Source organism: Hirundo rustica, chromosome 6 (genome assembly GCF_015227805.2).
Source record: "Hirundo rustica isolate bHirRus1 chromosome 6, bHirRus1.pri.v3, whole genome shotgun sequence".
Taxonomy (NCBI): Eukaryota; Metazoa; Chordata; class Aves; order Passeriformes; family Hirundinidae; genus Hirundo; species Hirundo rustica.
In genome coordinates this window covers 6015419-6032204 of record NC_053455.1, presented here as the reverse complement: position 1 = coordinate 6032204, position 16786 = coordinate 6015419, and the positions used below count along the sequence as shown (strand labels likewise).

The 16786-nt window shown below is 44.3% G+C and overlaps 1 protein-coding gene across 1 annotated transcript in view; it reads right to left on the bottom strand.

Annotated features, from left to right (window-relative positions):
* The window catches only part of HIF1A (hypoxia inducible factor 1 subunit alpha), a 34656-nt gene extending 20869 nt beyond the window's left edge, over positions 1–13787 (bottom strand). The window contains exon 1 of the mRNA XM_040066654.1: positions 13657–13787. Coding sequence (XP_039922588.1) covers positions 13657–13691 — 35 coding nt within the window. The 5' untranslated portion in view covers positions 13692–13787. The remainder of the gene's footprint in view (positions 1–13656) is intronic.
* Between the last annotated feature and the right edge of the window lie 2999 nt (positions 13788–16786).

Genomic DNA, 16786 nt, shown 5'->3' with positions numbered 1-16786 from the left:
GCTGCTGTTGTCCCTGAGGAAATGAATGTGCTTTTATTTTTAAATGAACAATACAAAACCACACACTATTATTGTCCAGTTTTCTTTTTATACATTTACATCTTCTGAAGGCACCTTGTCTTCACTTTCCACCCACCTGAGATATAAAAGGCAGATGCACTTTGGGAACTCCTTTTTTTTTTTAAGATTTCACAAGACTTAAAAGCCATCTACTACCACTGCCAAATTCACATTGCTAAGTCTGTGGATCTGTGCAGAAATCCTTTTTAGTTAGCCCACACCTTGTGAGAGGTACCACCAATTACAGAGCAAAGCAATTCACAAGCTAATGATCCCTCGGACATAACGAACCAGATTTAAAGAATCAGAGAATGGTTTGGGTTGGAAGTGACCTTAAAGATCATCCCGTTTCAACCCCCCTGCCATGAGCTGGGACAGCTTCCACCATGGCTCAAAGCCCCGTCCAACCTGGCCTGGAACACTGGAATGCAGCAGCCCAGTTTCTCTGGGCAAGCTGTGCCAAGGCCTCGCCATTCTCAGAGTAAAGAGCTTCTTCCCAATATTTATTCTGTATCTCCCCTCTTCAGTGTTAGTAAATACATACCCCAAAACCACGTTTTCAGTCCTTTACCTGCTGTGCTACTCACAGTGGCCAAAATCTTGCTTAGTTTGGGCAGAAACACGGGTGTGATGATACCGTGTCGGATGTTGGAAACATGAATGCTTTTACACATGAAAGAAGTTTAATAACCCATGAAAAAAGACAGAATAAGCTATCAGAATCTCTCTTACAATTACCTTCCTTTTTACCAGCTTGGTAAAACTGCATGCCACCCCCACAATTCTTTCCTCCTACTCCTGCCAATGCCAGCAGAGAAAAACTTTCTGTGGAATGAGAAATGTTAATAGATTGACATAATAGTAGTAATAAAGACCTTTGGAAAACTAACTTATGGGAATTATAGTTGCAAATAACTGGACATACAATAGTCCCATTGATTTCTGTGAATATAAGCTTGTGTCCCTCAGAAGGGCAGCCTAAAATATCTGACAATATTTCCCCATATTGCACATTTCTTCACATTGAGTGTCCCTGTGACAACAGATGTTCCTGTTGTAGTGATGGATATCTTGGTCTGAGAAGCTTGAGGCTCCTGACATACAGGTATATCTGGAAATAGCCATTACGAAAAGTCTGACCTTTAACAATACTGCAAAAATATTTTAGCTATTTCACCTGACTGATTAAATGCTTATTACTGAAGACAAGCCTCAAGTACCTTTTCTCTTGGTAGAAAACTAAGGGTAGAGGTGAAAAAAAAAAATCTGTATTCTCTTTGTCTTCTTTCTTGGCCCACAGATTCCACTGTAACTCTATTTTGTCAAAGGTATTTCAAGGTAACTGTTGTGGTTTAACCCCAGCCCACAATTAAGTGCCACAAAGCTGTTTGTTCACTACCTGTCCCACCCTCGTGGGATGTGGAGGAAAACTGCAATGAAGGTAAAACCCATGGGACAACTTTAAAAGAGTTTAATGATTGAAGCAAAGTAATAATTGCAGTGACATGGGAGACAAGGTAAAGAAAGAAACAAGACTCAAGCCAGACAAGTGATGCTCAATGTAATTGCTCACCCACCCTGTGACTGATGTCCAGCCCGTCCCAGAGCAAGGACTGGCACCTCCCAGCCAACTCCCCCAGCTTACACACTGGCCATGACACTCTGTGGTTTGGAATATCTCTCTGGTCAGTTCAGGTCAGGTGTCCTGGCTGTGTCCCCTCCTGCATCCTGCGCATCTTCTCCCTCCCACAGCATGGGAAACTGAGGAGTTCTTAACTCAGGGTAAGCACTGCCCAACAGCAACTGAAACATCAGTGTGCTAACAGCATTATTCTCCAAAACACAGCCCTGCACCAACTACTGGAAAGAAAATTAACTCTATCCCAGCTGAAACTGTAACAGAAGCACAAGAAATTCTGTTGCCTTAGACAGATTCACCCTAATACTTTTTATGATTTTTTTTTTTTTTTTTTTTTTTTTTTTTTTAGCTACTCATTCAAGATCCCTTCACTAGCAAAACGTTCATCCTACAACAAAAACTTCAAGAGAGAATTACTGGAAGTAAATGGTTGCCATCCACCCAGATTAATGTACTTTTGTCATGGCTTCCTTTCCAACTGCAGCCACTTTTAAGCTAAAACTCCCCTGCTTTGGCAATCAAGCTGAACACTTCAAGTCCACAGGTTTGTCAGGTTTGTGTGAATCACACGGGGCACTCAAGAGATGAAAATGGACACTAACCTCACAAGTTGGGATTTCAGCCCTTGTATTTTCTTTCTGACAGCCTAATGTTCTTGAAAATATTTTGAGTAGTTTCCAGATTTTTTCCAGGTTTTAGCACCCTTGGCAGCAGCCTTCAGCAGGAACAGTCAAGACTTCTCCTGACCATTGAATTATTAATTGCCAACTGAAATACTGCTCAAATCTAGCCCACAGTGCTTTCTTTTAAAAATTAATCCCGGAGTAAGATCATCAAGTGCTGCCAGCTGGAGCTGATGGGCAAAGCCCAAGGAAAAGGGGATGTTGGAACCAACCAGTGCTGCCTGAGTGGCAGTGTCTCCTCTCCCTTTTACTACGTGTTTCCTTTCTAGAAAGGCTACTGCTATAGATAGATGTTTAAACTGTACAGCACAACAGTTGGCTATTTTTAGCTGCTATTTAAACCTAAGCTGTAACCAATCTGAGTAAAACCCTGCCATTTAAATGGGAAGATTAACTACCAGCTTCAAAGAGCGTTTCTTTAATGGATCAAATTAATAGGGAAAAGGTCTTTCACAAATGAGGTTTAATTACCAAGTGAAGTCATTGTTGCCTCAACACTGAAATGCCACCAAACTTAAAAAAAAAAAAAATTCTTTGCCATTGTGACTACACTAAGCTTTTTTACAATTGCATAAAGTAAATAAAAAGCCACACATCAGCATGTGTAGCTGCTCATAATTTTCTGTGCAGTCAATTAAATGACACTGAATTCATGTAAAGAAAATATATTTCCAAAGCGCGCATTCTCTCGACCAGAGGGGAAGGAAAGGAAGCTCAGGGAAGGGGATTTTAAAAAGTGAGATGTGAAGCACCACAACATCAGTTTAAACAAATTATATCACTTCTCTTATCCGTTCTTTTGGAACTGCCCCTGTGTAAAGCCCATGATCTTCTCCAAAGAAATAGCATTCTGCAGAAAAGGAGCCAAGCTCCATTTAAAACAGCCCCCAAACTTCAGAGCTGTATTGCAGCCTTCTGTGTCAGTCTGGCATGAAACAGAAACACCTCAAGAGCCTGAAGAAAACCTCAGCTGCTGAGTGGATTATACATGCAATGAAAATATCAGAAATGCTGGTGCTGGACAGGAAATTGCATGCATTTGCAGGTCTGATTTTTCCTGCACAAATTCAGTGCCAGACATTCATTTCCATTTTGTATTTCTACCACCAGAATACAGAAGCAGAGAATCATAAGCACATTATCCATCAGAGCTCACTGAAAGTAGTTTCACTGACCCTTTTAAACCCAATACCACTTCTTATATATGAGAGATATTTACATGGAATAGCAGAATAAAATCTGAGCTCCAGAAGATATTTGAGTTAGAGACCCAGAGCAAAAGGATATTTCATGACCAGGACTCACTGCAGCTGAACCAAGGGTTCAGCTGAAGGATATAACCCGGACTCCCACTCACTGCTTCAAATCATGGTGAACAGAAAAAAAATTTACAGCAAGAATTTGCCCAACAGCCTTGAGAGCAAAGCACACCAGCAGCAACCCCGTGCCCATCCCTTACAGATGTTAATACTGGCCTCTCTACTTGACTGTGCAACTTCTGTCACCATGGTGATAGAAACCATCTGGGTACAGCATCTCCCAAATAACACACCATCCCCAGTACCATCCCAAAGAGCCTCCACAGCAGATTCCTACAAGTGAGCCTGCAATTGTTTAAATGCAACCCAAATTTTTCATCTCCTTGGGTGGAAAACTGATCAGTCACCACATGTAAGTTGGCTTGTTCCTCCTTATTTACCAAAGGCAAATAGACAAAAAAAGACCCAACAAAAACAAAAACAAAACCCCCAAAAGCAACAACAAAAAACCCCAAACAAACAACAAGAAAAAACCCACTGGAAAACACCACCGGTAACTGAAAATAATTAGATAAAAAAATGGTCAATGGATAGAACTTAAAATGTGTAGCAGCCAACTTTGTCTCCTTCTAGCTTTTAAAATCACCATCAAGAGTTAAGAAAAATTTTATACTGTATACATAATATTAGATTAACAAAAAAAAAGAGGGTTCCTTTATGTCACTTTGCTATGGTTACAGATTCTCCCATTCAAACTTACTGTTTCTCTAATCAGGTACATTTTACTCTGTAGCTGTTTTCAGTTCCCATGTAAAATAACTTATGCATGATTAATTAACCCAGGCTCATCTTTCTCAATACAAGTTTTGAGACATTCTAAAATATAAACATCTTTCCACAGCAATTCACATTTTTCTCTTTAGATTTGCTTTCTTCAACCAAGTGGCTCTGTATTTATCACATTATTTGTTCCTAAAGTTTCATAGAAATATACATTGAAGGAAACAAACAATCCTAATTAGTAACGTGCCTCAAATCTGGTAACATCTTCTTGAGCTTTAATTAGTTCTCAGTTCAGCCATTAATTGCCATCATTTGCCAGTAAAAAAAATTCAGATAATATTTCCATGTTAGTAACAATCTCTTCTCTCAGACTGTAAAACTACTTTGGGAAACACCTGGCTTAGAACTGGAGTCATAAAAACTATATCCACTATAATATAGCTTCATTTTTCTCTTCATTAAGCCAAAAAAAGATGCAAATATTACAACACAGTAACATACTAAAAGTATTTGACATCAGGGTGGTATTGGAACTTTAGAAAGTAGACCTGCAAGTGGTCTCACTTTTAAGGCTGAAGGCATTCCTGCGGTTGGTATAAAACTTGGTCACCTTTTCAGGCCCAGCCTAAGCCAGGTATTTCTGGCAGCACAGCTGAACAGGACAGAGGGGCAGCTCCTGGTCTGCAGCCATAGCCTGCAGAACACCCAGAATAACCAGTTGTGTCCATGTGGAGTGTGAATGGCTCAGCCCTGGCATGTCCCACCAACCACTCTCACCTACAGCCCAAGAGTGTGAGGAAAAAGTTCTACTCCCCTGACTGTGCTGAATGCATAATCATTTGGGGTTTTGCGTTGGTTGTAAGGTCTGTGTTTTGTCCAGAGCTGCTAACCATGATACTTGTGAAATTACGCCTCCATGGGAAGAAGGCCCAGGCAAGCCCAGTGCTTGGCACAGAGAAACTAAAACAGTGGAACTGCTCTATCGACACCTTCATATGAAAAACTGGTTTATAATGAAAGAGAACACCACTCAAATGCAGTTATTTAGGTATATGGGGAGCTAAGGAGCTGATAAACTTCAGTGAGGGGGGACAGAGCTGCAGAGTTAGCAGCATCTATCAAGTCTTGAGACAGACCCACACAAACATGGCCCAGAGTCGCAGGCAGCCACGAGAGCCCCATTCCCTCTCCCTCCCAGCCCTGCAGTGTCACACTTGTCTGTCCTGACCAGCAGCCCAGACCTTTCATCCCTCAGCAGGCAAACTTTTTCCAAATTGGTTGGGAGGGGTGCTCCTTCCTCCTATAGCAGCTCTACAGAATTACTGCAGTCTCTCAGCTGCCAGTTCTCCATGAGCTTGGGGTTATAGCTTTGACACACCTTGCTTTGATATGATTTCCTTTTAAAGTATTATTGCTTTATGGCCAATAATTTTATTTACTAGTTCTTCATTATAGTCCATGTACAGAGTTCTTGTGAGGGGAAAAAAAAAAAACCAAACCAAACCCCACACCCAAACCTCGTGTGTAATCAGAAGCATGTGATTACACAGAAGAAAGTCTTGCTCTTCATGAATTAATGAACATCACAGCCCACTAATCCAGCTCAGGAAAAGAACTCAGAAATTCCTCACATACAGTATGAATGATTCAAAAGAGATCTAACTGCAGAAACTAACGTAACATCCAAGCAGAAACAACACCACTGTATGTAAACTATCAAAATTCATTCCTTTGTATATTTCTTTCTAACACAGCAATTTAAACCATTTTCTTTACATGAGAGTCGTTACAGTCATTTCCCATAGCCTGGCTACCAACAAAACAAACCCCTAACTGATGAAACTTTAACAAATCAGGAGAGCAAGCAGGTCAGCCTGGATTAGCTACAGCAGCACAAATGCTCTGAAAGCCACCAGCATTTGCAAAATGAGAGCAGGGAAAGGCAGCGAGAGGAGACTCAGTCAGTTCACCTAGAGAAGTTCTACCATCAACACCACAAAGTCCATATAAACCCATCCTCCAGACAAATCACAGCACACAGGAGCCAGCAGCAGAGCCTTAAAGGCCTGAACCCAGCACAGCACCGCGCTGACCAGATTTTACCCATCACTTGGATTTGGCCTTGAATTGACATGAAACCCCAACTACCTCCCCATGTAGAAAGTGTGAGTAAGAAGGGAAAAGCTTAAATATGGTCATTTCTAATTTAGATCATGGTGACGTGATTCTATCATGTCTTACTATACAATGTAACCCACTCACAGTTTACCTTTGCATTGTAATATACTGCTTTAAAATAACCACGTGGCATACAGTGGTGACCGGTAAGATTTTTTTTTCCCCAGCTATGTTATTTGGCTTTTTCCTTAAATATATATATATATATTCCTTATTTAGTTGTGCTTTACCCTTCAGGATGAAAGATACATGGTAGTTGAATTGCGTTTATTATTACAGAAAAATCAGAGCCATTCAAAAGAGATATCTGAACATGGGCTTGACAGAACTAGACACTAAATGCTCTCCTCCCTTCAGCCCTTCTGCTTTTGCTTCTACCAAGCTCACAAAACATGATGCAAAACATATCCCCAAGAAATCTGTCATGCTCTCAGTTAACAATGTTTTAGCTAAGAACTGGTCTACCTTCAGACAGATGCAGACTCTTGATAAAGTAACAAATTTTAGTCTAAATCATGGCATTAATATGTATCTTCTGTTTTGTTCACTGCATTTGGTTTTCAAGACTGGAGGCTGGACATTTTCCCTCATCATTTCCATCCAAGTTTCATCCCTTCACCTCAAGTTCCTCAACTGCTTTCAGTTAACAGAGTATTTTGTAATCAACGGTTATAAGAACACAGGGGAAGAAAAAAAAAAAGAAAAAAAAAAGAAGAGATATCAAGTTTTATTTTTCTGTATGAATAAAGAACAAACATACCCACTAAGCAGTGAAGAGAAACACTTACAACAATAGCTAGGACAAAAAGCCTGCAGCAATGTCAGCTCAGCATCCAATAGACTCAATAGGGTGCAAGGAAAAAGTCCTTTCTGAAGGACTGAGCACCAAAATTCCCATCCCCAGCTAAACCATTCCTTTCTTTAGCTTAGCTAGTGGAGGCTGCAGCCTTTATATTTGGTGTGGATTATTTCATGTCTTCCAAGGCAGGAGAGCAGGGAGCAAACATAAAGAGGTAAGCCTTTAGTAACTCCCCTTCTACCATAACAGTCCATTTACTATTCTCATTTGTGAGCAAAAACAGAAGGTGTGGCCTCAAATCCTTTTGCTTCTTGAAATGCACCAATTTTCATAAAGTGACATCAGTCGAGTTTTGGTTTAAGAATGACAATGAAAGAACTCATTCTGGTAAACAAAACAGGACATCTTTTTCAGGTAACATTTCCAGGGTTACTACAATTTGAGTCAAAAAGGTTATTAAATAAAGTTGCTTGGTAAAACCTTTCACTGTTGTAATTATAATCAGTGCTGCTGATTCAGTATCCTCAATCCTTTACTTGAAGTTCAGGCTCTATTTTAATGCACTGAGTTAAAAGATTTGTTGTAACATTTCTCACAACGATTAAGGAGCATTCATTCACACCAAATTAAACAGAAGCTGCACAGTACCTCTGCTAACACACACACACGGATTGTTATGCTTTGGTGTCTTTAAGGAACAACTAATGGACCATCTTGAAGCACCAGTTCTTCTCCAGTGCCAGCAAAGCCATTTTGAATTTCTCGGTACTAAAATATCTCAAGCTTTTAACAGGCTACATTTCTCTACAAGTCCCAGTGTTATCAGACTTCAACAGGAAGAAATGACAGATTATGCACATGATGAAACTCCTCTTTATCAATGCACTTTCTCTGAGATCTCAAACCCAACCCCCAGGCTGGTATGAACAGGCGTAGCTTCAACCCAGGCTATGGCTCCACATCAAAGAACCCTGAAGTGTTCGTCACCTACGTAAACTGCATTCAAAAAAAATACATATGCTGGCTCGAATTCACTTGATTCCATGTTCCTAATAGTTTCAGAATGTAATTTTCATAGAGATTCTTATTCCAAGCTAAATAGCAGAGATCTCGGTAGAGGAAAAACCTCAGTAGGACTCATGTCTAATGGTAATTTGGAAACCTGTATCTTCCTTGAAGTTTCAGTCATTCGTTAAAAGCGCAAAGGCTTTATCATCTCTCCTGGGCCATTTCTGTAGTCCCCAGCGTCCCAAAACCTCCCTGTGTCTCCCATTTCAGAGCAGTCCTCAGTAGAAAACTCAGATTCTCCTGCATCCTCTTTCCCCTGCTCTAATACAAAGGAAGTTTCTCAGGAGAGGTTAAAAATGCTCAAACTTTCTCGAATTCAAAAGGGAAAGTGTTGTTATAACATGAAGAGATGATTAAGGTCCAAGTTCTTTCCATGCATTACCTAGGTGGTTTTTCTGAGGCATGTAAACACCTGCCCATATAACTGTATATGTGAAGATAAAAGGTGCAGTTGAGCTGATGACTTGTAATCTGGAACATTCCTTCCTTTTGGACACCAGCTTGCTAGGTAGGAACAGGTACAGGTTACTGTGCCTTCTTGTAAGGCTCTTGCAAGATTTGTTTTTGTTTTGAATCTGCTTGTTTTTTAAAGAAGACATCTTGTAATTGAATCGGTATTTGCATCTCCTTGGAAGTACCATCAGGAAAAGCTTGATGCTCTTGAATACCACCACTAAACCACGTGGGACTTCCCTTCTGGGTTTACTTAGCCATGCACACTATACAACCAGGTAAAAATTATTTTGTTGGCATGTCCTAACACCAAAGCTCTTCAGGAATAAATTAATACTGCTAAATTCTCTTTTGTCATTTAATGTCCCCTTTAATACCAAAAATCTCGTACAATCCTACTTGAAATCCAGCATTCCAACACAAATTGGTGCAATATTACTATTGAGCAACGTGAACACACTGAAAACTTCAATCCACTGTGTTACACAGGCTCAGCAAGAGTCCTTCAGGCTGAAAGCACACCAAAGGGAACAGGCGCAATCTTAAGAGTTTTGGGCTTACACTGCAACACCACTGACATTTGACAGTGTAATTAATATTTACTGACTATTTTTTTTTTTCCCCACTTTACCATCAGCAATCAGCGTCTTGGAACCAGACACATAAACTCCAGGAATTATAGTTCAAGGATAGGGAAGAACAAAGGTCTGTGGCGGCTTGCACAATGTGCAGGGGAGGAAGCAAGCACCTGTAGGTGAATTCACGCGTTACACACATGACAGCAGCATCATCTCCTCTGACCTCTCTTCTGGTGGCAGCAGGAAGAGAGCATGGCACAGCTTCTCAGCTCCTCGAGGTTTACAAAGGACGTGCCACCTCAGCCTAACCTAAGCAAACCCTTGACTGGCACTTCTGATAAGAGAGAAACCAACCAGAAGATGGGGATGGCAATTAAATGAGAGAATAAATCGATTATCCACTTCACACCTCCACCTTTAAACCACCAGTTGACTTAACTGCCACACTTAAGATGCCGATAAGAGTATGCAGCTACCTTTGTTCCCCCCCCAACAAACCTTCCAAGAATGGTCCAGAATGTGCCTCCAGAGACACGGGAAAGGAAAAACATTTCAACAGAAGGATGAATTGCTAGAAAAGCTTGAAAGTGCTTCAAAGAAAAACCTCTTACTATCGCATCACCCTCTTACAGACCCCCTGACAACCTGGACCATCTGATCACAGCTGCACCAGCCCCTTTAGCTAGGTGTGGTCTGGCTGTTGGCATTTCAGGCACCCCAATCAAGAGACCCAGACGGCAGACTCGAGACGCTGTGTCTTAAAGGGCAAAGCAAGCATGACTGTAAACAAAAACCAGAAAACCCTCCTGCTGCTCCCATCAGCTCGCTGCCGAATTATCAGACCTTCACTGATAAACGGAACCAAAGCACCAGCAGAGCAAAATCACGGGAAATTTCTGCAACAGGCAAATCCTCCACAGCTATTCTTCCCCGATTTTCAGTGCCTTGATGCTGATGAGGACGGGCAGTAGCACTATGCTGTTCCCTTCATCTTTAGTGGGCACTGGCAAACCATTTCTGGTCATTTTTATTAAAGGAATTCACGGAACTTTTCATATTTGAGGCAGAGCAAAGATCAGACAAGACAGGTAAGCCCTATAGCCAGGCAAACAATCCAGAAAAATCCAGAAAGCAGTAAAACCACTGTTCTGTGAGCCAGAAACCACTCAGCCTCCCCCATACCTGTGGGGAGATTCACTGAAAGATTCCTCCTCTTCTTACAGCCCAGATTATACAAAAGGTTTTTGTATTCACTTTCGACTCTAGCAGTGGTGGCTCAGTTCCCCCAGCGCTGAGAGAAATTAACAGACAAAAGCCGTGGCACATACAATCCTAAACACCTCACACAGGTTTAAGAAAAAACAGGGGTTACCACTGTCCCTCAGAGCCATCAGCACAGGATACAGGCTTCTCAACTAGATTCTGGAGCTGGACTTCAGTGGCAAAAATCCAGCAGAAAACCCATGGTTCTTCCAAATCATCCCCCTCAGACACTAAAAAATAAGTTTCAAGGACTAACTCTGAGAAATTGAAAAGCTGAAGTTCTTCTGTAAGGCATTCATGTCAGGATATTAAATTTCACTGGCTTATACCATCTTAAGCCTCGGAATGAATACTCCAGAAATCACTTATCATTTTTATTTAGCACCTATAGCACTATTTTATGCTATAAAGACTTACAACACGCTAGAAAAATGAATCTGGGTTACCTGCCAGCTGCAAGCCACTATAAAAGTAACGACTAACCCATAACCCTAAATGGCTCATTTACTTAAAAAGGCACCAGAATTCCTCTGCTAACAGTGAAGTGTCACAGCACAGACCTGAGGAAAAGCTTTTCATTGCATCAGCCATCTGCACACTGGAGTTCTTTAAAAGGATATTGAGAAAAATCCCATACTTCTCACCAAAAGCCTTAAATTTGGCTCAAATGAGAGACGATGAGCAAACAAAGCTCCCAACAACTCTGTTTCACCCACTCCATGCACTGAAATGCTGTCCTTGCAGCACCTGGGGGAAAACCCAGGAGCACATCAAAGTGATACCAATACTGAAGAATGGCTAAAACCCAAATAATTCAGTATCTAATCGCAGTGCTGATAGTTGATTTCTTAGGGAATCTTGACCCCTGTACATATATGAGAAGCTTGGAACTCCATCAAAAAATGGCCTCAACAGGCCAGTATAAAAATCCACACCTCCAGATACTGCTATGACTAAACTTCACTTTAAATATTGAGACATAAACTTGGTGGAATTCCATATTTTTTGAATCTCACAACACATAATTAAGTAAACAACAAGCTTTACATTAACTATCAAGAGTTAAACACTATCCACATACAAGCAGAGGGAGAGGCAAGGAATAAAAGGATCTTAACCCACACCAAAATTGAGGTGTACTGTATATACAATTAGCCAAAGTTTTATCATCAAAGATGATAAAGAACAGGACGTAAAGTATTCCTCCCTTCAAGATATTCTGAATATGGACACTATCAAACCTAAACCCTTCAAAAGCAACCCAGGTTTTTGAGAAATGCTTGATATTTCCATTAAGTTCTCTGCTGAGCTCATATCCTTCCTTTTTTGCTTAGCCATCTTTGCTCAACCGTACATCCACAGCCCCCAGAATGAATGTACCACAGACACAGCTTTATGTTTTCCATTAAAACCCTACGACAGGAGTAATCTGAATATTCCTTTATGAGAAACATTCCCAACTTTGAACTTTGTCCGCAGGAAACAGAAAACAACAAATTCTCTTTCTTAAGCTCTGCCTTTAGGTAGGAAGGATAAGCTTTGCATACTGATTCTTGCATTCTGAAGAAAGCAGATTACATCCAGGATAAGGAAATTGCAAAAAAGGAAAAAAAAAAAAAAAAAAAAAAAAAAAACTCCTCCAGCGGACAGAAAGGTAAGTAAAAAATAACAAATGCACAAGGGCCAAAAAAAAAAAAAAAAAAAAGACAGAGAAACAAAAAAACCCCAATAAACTAAAAAAAGAAAAAAAGTATCAGAAAACAACTCCAGTCACAAACCCCTAGACCTACCACTAAATTAGGGCAGCAGAGCAAAGCATTGATTAATCGTTTTGGTTGCAACATTTTTTCCCAGGCTTCTCAAGAGCCGTCAGCCTAGAGTAGAGAAACTAAAGGCTGAGCGCCACCCCAGGTGCCCCCCGTTGGGATTTCTCCGGACCCAGAGGCGCTTCTCGCCCATCCCAGCCCGGTGGCGGCTCCAAAGGCGCTCCAAGGGAGCCGGTGCTGCCCCGGCGCTCCCGATGCCTCCTCCCAGCCCAGCACAAAGCTCACCATCCATTTTACAAGCCAGGCAGGCTCCTTCCCGACACAACTTACACGCTGTAACACTTAACTGCGCTTAACCTGCTCGGATGACCCTTGGATACACGGGCAGGCAAACCCCATCTCGAACAATTAAAAGCCGAGAAAAGGTATCGATATCCATATAAATAAACCTTCCGCGGATGGCGAATACGGCAATTAATCCCCCCACAAAGCCTCACCGCCGGGACCTGCTCACCCGAGCCCCCCGGCTTCCTAAACTTCACCGCCTAACAAAGGGTTTAAGGCTTTTATTCCACCCCCACCCCCCCCCTCCATCCCCTTCTCCTAACTTGCGCTTACAATCCTCGGTGAATTATTCATACTCCTCAATTCACATTGTCCATCCGCAACCCCCCCCCCCCCTACACCCCCCTTGCACCTCCCCAACGCGGCTTTCGGGGATTTTTTAAAAGCTTAATATCTCCAGGTTGCGAACCGGCCCTTTTCCGCACAAAGCCGGGGCACGGCGGGCTCGGAGCGCGCCGGGCTCGGGGCACGATCAATCCCTGCCCGCTCATTTCCAGGAGCGGAGCAGCCCCGGCGTCGCTGCCCGGCACCGCGGCCGACACCGGGCGCTTCCCCCCCGGCCCCGCCGCCGGCCCCGAGCCCCGGCCCGCTCCCCCCGCCGACAAAATGGCGACGTGGACGAGAAGGAGAAGGAGGAATAGAAGAGCGGAACGCTCCGCGGGTCGGGGGAGGGCAGCGGGGAAGAGAACGAGGAGGGGGCGGCGGTAACAAAGCGGGGGGCGGCGGGGGCCGGCAGCGGCGAGCGGGGGGGAGGCGGGGGGCGGACGGCGCGGCATCGCTACCTCTTCTTGTCGGTGACGCCGCCGGGGCTGTCCATGGCGGCGGGACGGCTTCTCCTCCCGCCGGCGGCTCCCTGGACGCGAGGCGGCCGCGGCTCCGATGGCCGGCGCTGGGAGATGGCGGCGCTGGCCGGGTCTGGGGCCGCGCGGGCTCACAGCATCGGGGCACAGGCTGCGGGGAGGTGCGGGGGCGGCGCGGGGCCCGCGCTGCGCCAGTGAGGAGCGGCGGCGCGGCCCGGCCCCTGCGCGGGGTCAGCTGAGCGCTCAGCTGGGCGGGGGCCGGCGCCTCACGTGCGGCGCTGTGTGCGGGGCGGGCCCGGGCACGGCCGGCCCCACAGCGGCCCCACAGCGGCCCCACAGCGCCCGCCGGCGGGGCCTCGGCCCGGCCCGGCCCGCTGGCTGCCGCGCCGAGCACAGCCCGTGCGGACCCTGCCCACAGATCGCGCCCCCGTGGGCACAGCGCGAGGAGTTCGCCCCTTCTTTATTTCCTTCTTTTTCGTTTTTGTTTTGTTTTTTTTTTTTCGTTTTCAAGTAACTTTGTTCAGTGCTTGACACCGCTGTCTGTCCCAAAAGTGTCGTACTACAATAAAAACACAGGACCTTTAGACTCGTAGAATCATCGAGGTGGGAAAAGACTTAAGATCCAGTCCGAACATGAACCTGGCGCTGTCCCTGTAGCCCCTAAACCACATCCCCCTGCGCCTCTTAAACCCCACCAGCAACGGTGGCTCCACTGAGCCCGAACGGCCTATTCCAACCTATTCCAACCCTAACAGTGATTTTTTTATTTTCCAGTATCTAATATGAATGTCCCCTGTCTTGCCTTAAGGGCATGTCCTCCTGTCCTCTCACTGGAGCCACAGAGCAGAGACCTCCCTACAACCTCCCCTCTGTGAGTTTTAGACAGCGATGAAGCTGCCCCGAGCCTCCTCTTCTCCAAAGCAAACCCAGCTCCCGCAGCCACTCCTCACAAGACATGTTTTCTACTCCATTTCCAGTCAAAGGGTTCAGAACCTCACACTAATTAAAGGGAACAGAGCTCCACGGCCGGGCAGCCCAGAAGGGGAACCGACAGGTAATTAGGCACATTTCGAGCAAGCTTTACAACTTCCCAAACCCCAATCAAACCCAACAGCAGAGCCAGGAGGCTGGACCAGGGCAGTGCCGAGGCTCTGTGACCCCTCTGCCTTCCCTGCCACCCACCCAGGCTGGCCCAAATCCGGTGCCATCATCCCAGTGTCTGCGTCCAATTTTCCTCTCCCTGCTCCCCCCATGGCAAACCTGGCCTCAGGCACTGCTCATCTGAGAGCCCCCGGATCTCCTGCTAACCTTGGCTGGCCCTGGAGGCTCGGCAAGAGGGGCTGGACTGGAGACACCTGGCGCTGACATGGCCACACAGGCAAATGGCCTCTTGGATCAGAAGCAAGGAGAGGAAAACTGGGGGCAGAACCCACACATTTAAAGTTAAAAGCCTTAGCTCTGTACCCTTAGCTCAGGGTCATGTGTGTGAGCACTCTGGAGAGGCAGGAAAGGCACAATTCCAGAGCTCAGAGGTTCCTTTACATCTTGTGGGCTCCCACTAGCAAGGACTTCAAGTGACCATCTGGAGCTGAACCTTATGAGACTACTCCGTTTGCAGTTCAGCAGTAATGATACCTTTGAAAGAAAAAGCAGCTTTGACAGGCATAAGTGACATTCTTTAGCTGCTGTGCACACGCGTGGTGACATTAGAAACACCTGCAGGGCAAAGTGATGGTGCTTCAGTACTGCACCTTCCTAACGCTTCTGCTGTGGATTCCCAACTTCCAGGTAACGAGCAGTTGTTTTTGGCATACAGTCATGGGTGTTCTGTGTTTGGGGGCTTTTTTTTTTTTTAATTTATTTATTTATTTAGAAGAAGAAAAAGAAGTGACTGTGACATTTGTTAACAATCACAAGGAGTTCCTGCATGAAATGGATTGCTTCTGCCCACAGCAGTCAGATACGCAGAAGCGGCACAGGTGCTTCTGACTCCTTTTATTCCTTCAAGGTTTTCCATCCAAACATGGACAAAACCCAGCTCTACTCTGCTTATGAGCTGTGACAATACAATAGCCTGTGGCAGTGTGGCTGTGAACTACTGATATTTCTGTTGTTCTGTGCTCACTGGAGCCTCGAGAAGAAAAACAATCTAAGCAAGACTCAACCTCAAGTGTCTTGCATAAGTACCAAGAAGCCCTCCCCAAGGGCTCACAGACAATTTTATTTTTCAAAATGAGGTTCAGGCAGCTGAAACATAGGAAGAAATACAGTAGTGCACTGCATCGCTGCAGGTTTTTGGTTTTTTTTTTTTTTAGTCTGTTCACTGAGACACAATAACAGCCCCTAGAGAATTTTCTGGTTAAATGGGGAGGGATCTCCTGGTGGGTGCAGAAATGACAAGGCCAGCTTCCTGCCACCTTCCTCCTCAGAGCCGGAGATGGAACGACTCTGGGTAATTTTGGTAGTGAAGTGGTGATAATAGAGGTACTTCCCGTGCCTTACAGGAGGCTGGTGCAACTCAGAGCAGCAGTTGCAGCTTCTCTAATCTCTCAGATTGAGGTTGAAGTGGTTCCTGGTGAGCCTGGCATACTAGAAAGTGAAAGTCTCTACTTTGGCTGCAATCTCAGTGCCCTTCAAAGACCAAGAGGCACTTGATGCGGTCTGGACCAGGGACTGCCCAGTTGTAACCTACAGAACCTGCCTTACCCTACCTAATAAAGTTTCATTTTCAATCTTGTCACTCTCTGAATGACAATTTTAGTGCCTATAGCATGGATGTCTTAGGATTCACTTGGGCACTTTTTATGTGATTTATCCAAATTCACGTATGTGCAATGCATTGAAAGGGTTCCTTGCTGAGTATTCTCACTTAAGGTTCTGCTCAATTTAAATCACTTGGACACAACAGCTCGAGATGCATTAGTAAGCTCTGAGTAAAAATCACTGGAGAAAAATCCCAGTCTACACTTTGCTAATGCTGCTCAAATGGTTGTTCAAAGATATCAGACTTCCCAGCATAAACCATCAGGGGAGCTGTGAGTAAGTGTTGTGGTCTCCTTACGAGACACATTTCTTTCATGCCAAACATGCTTACCCAGAGCTCATAATAAAG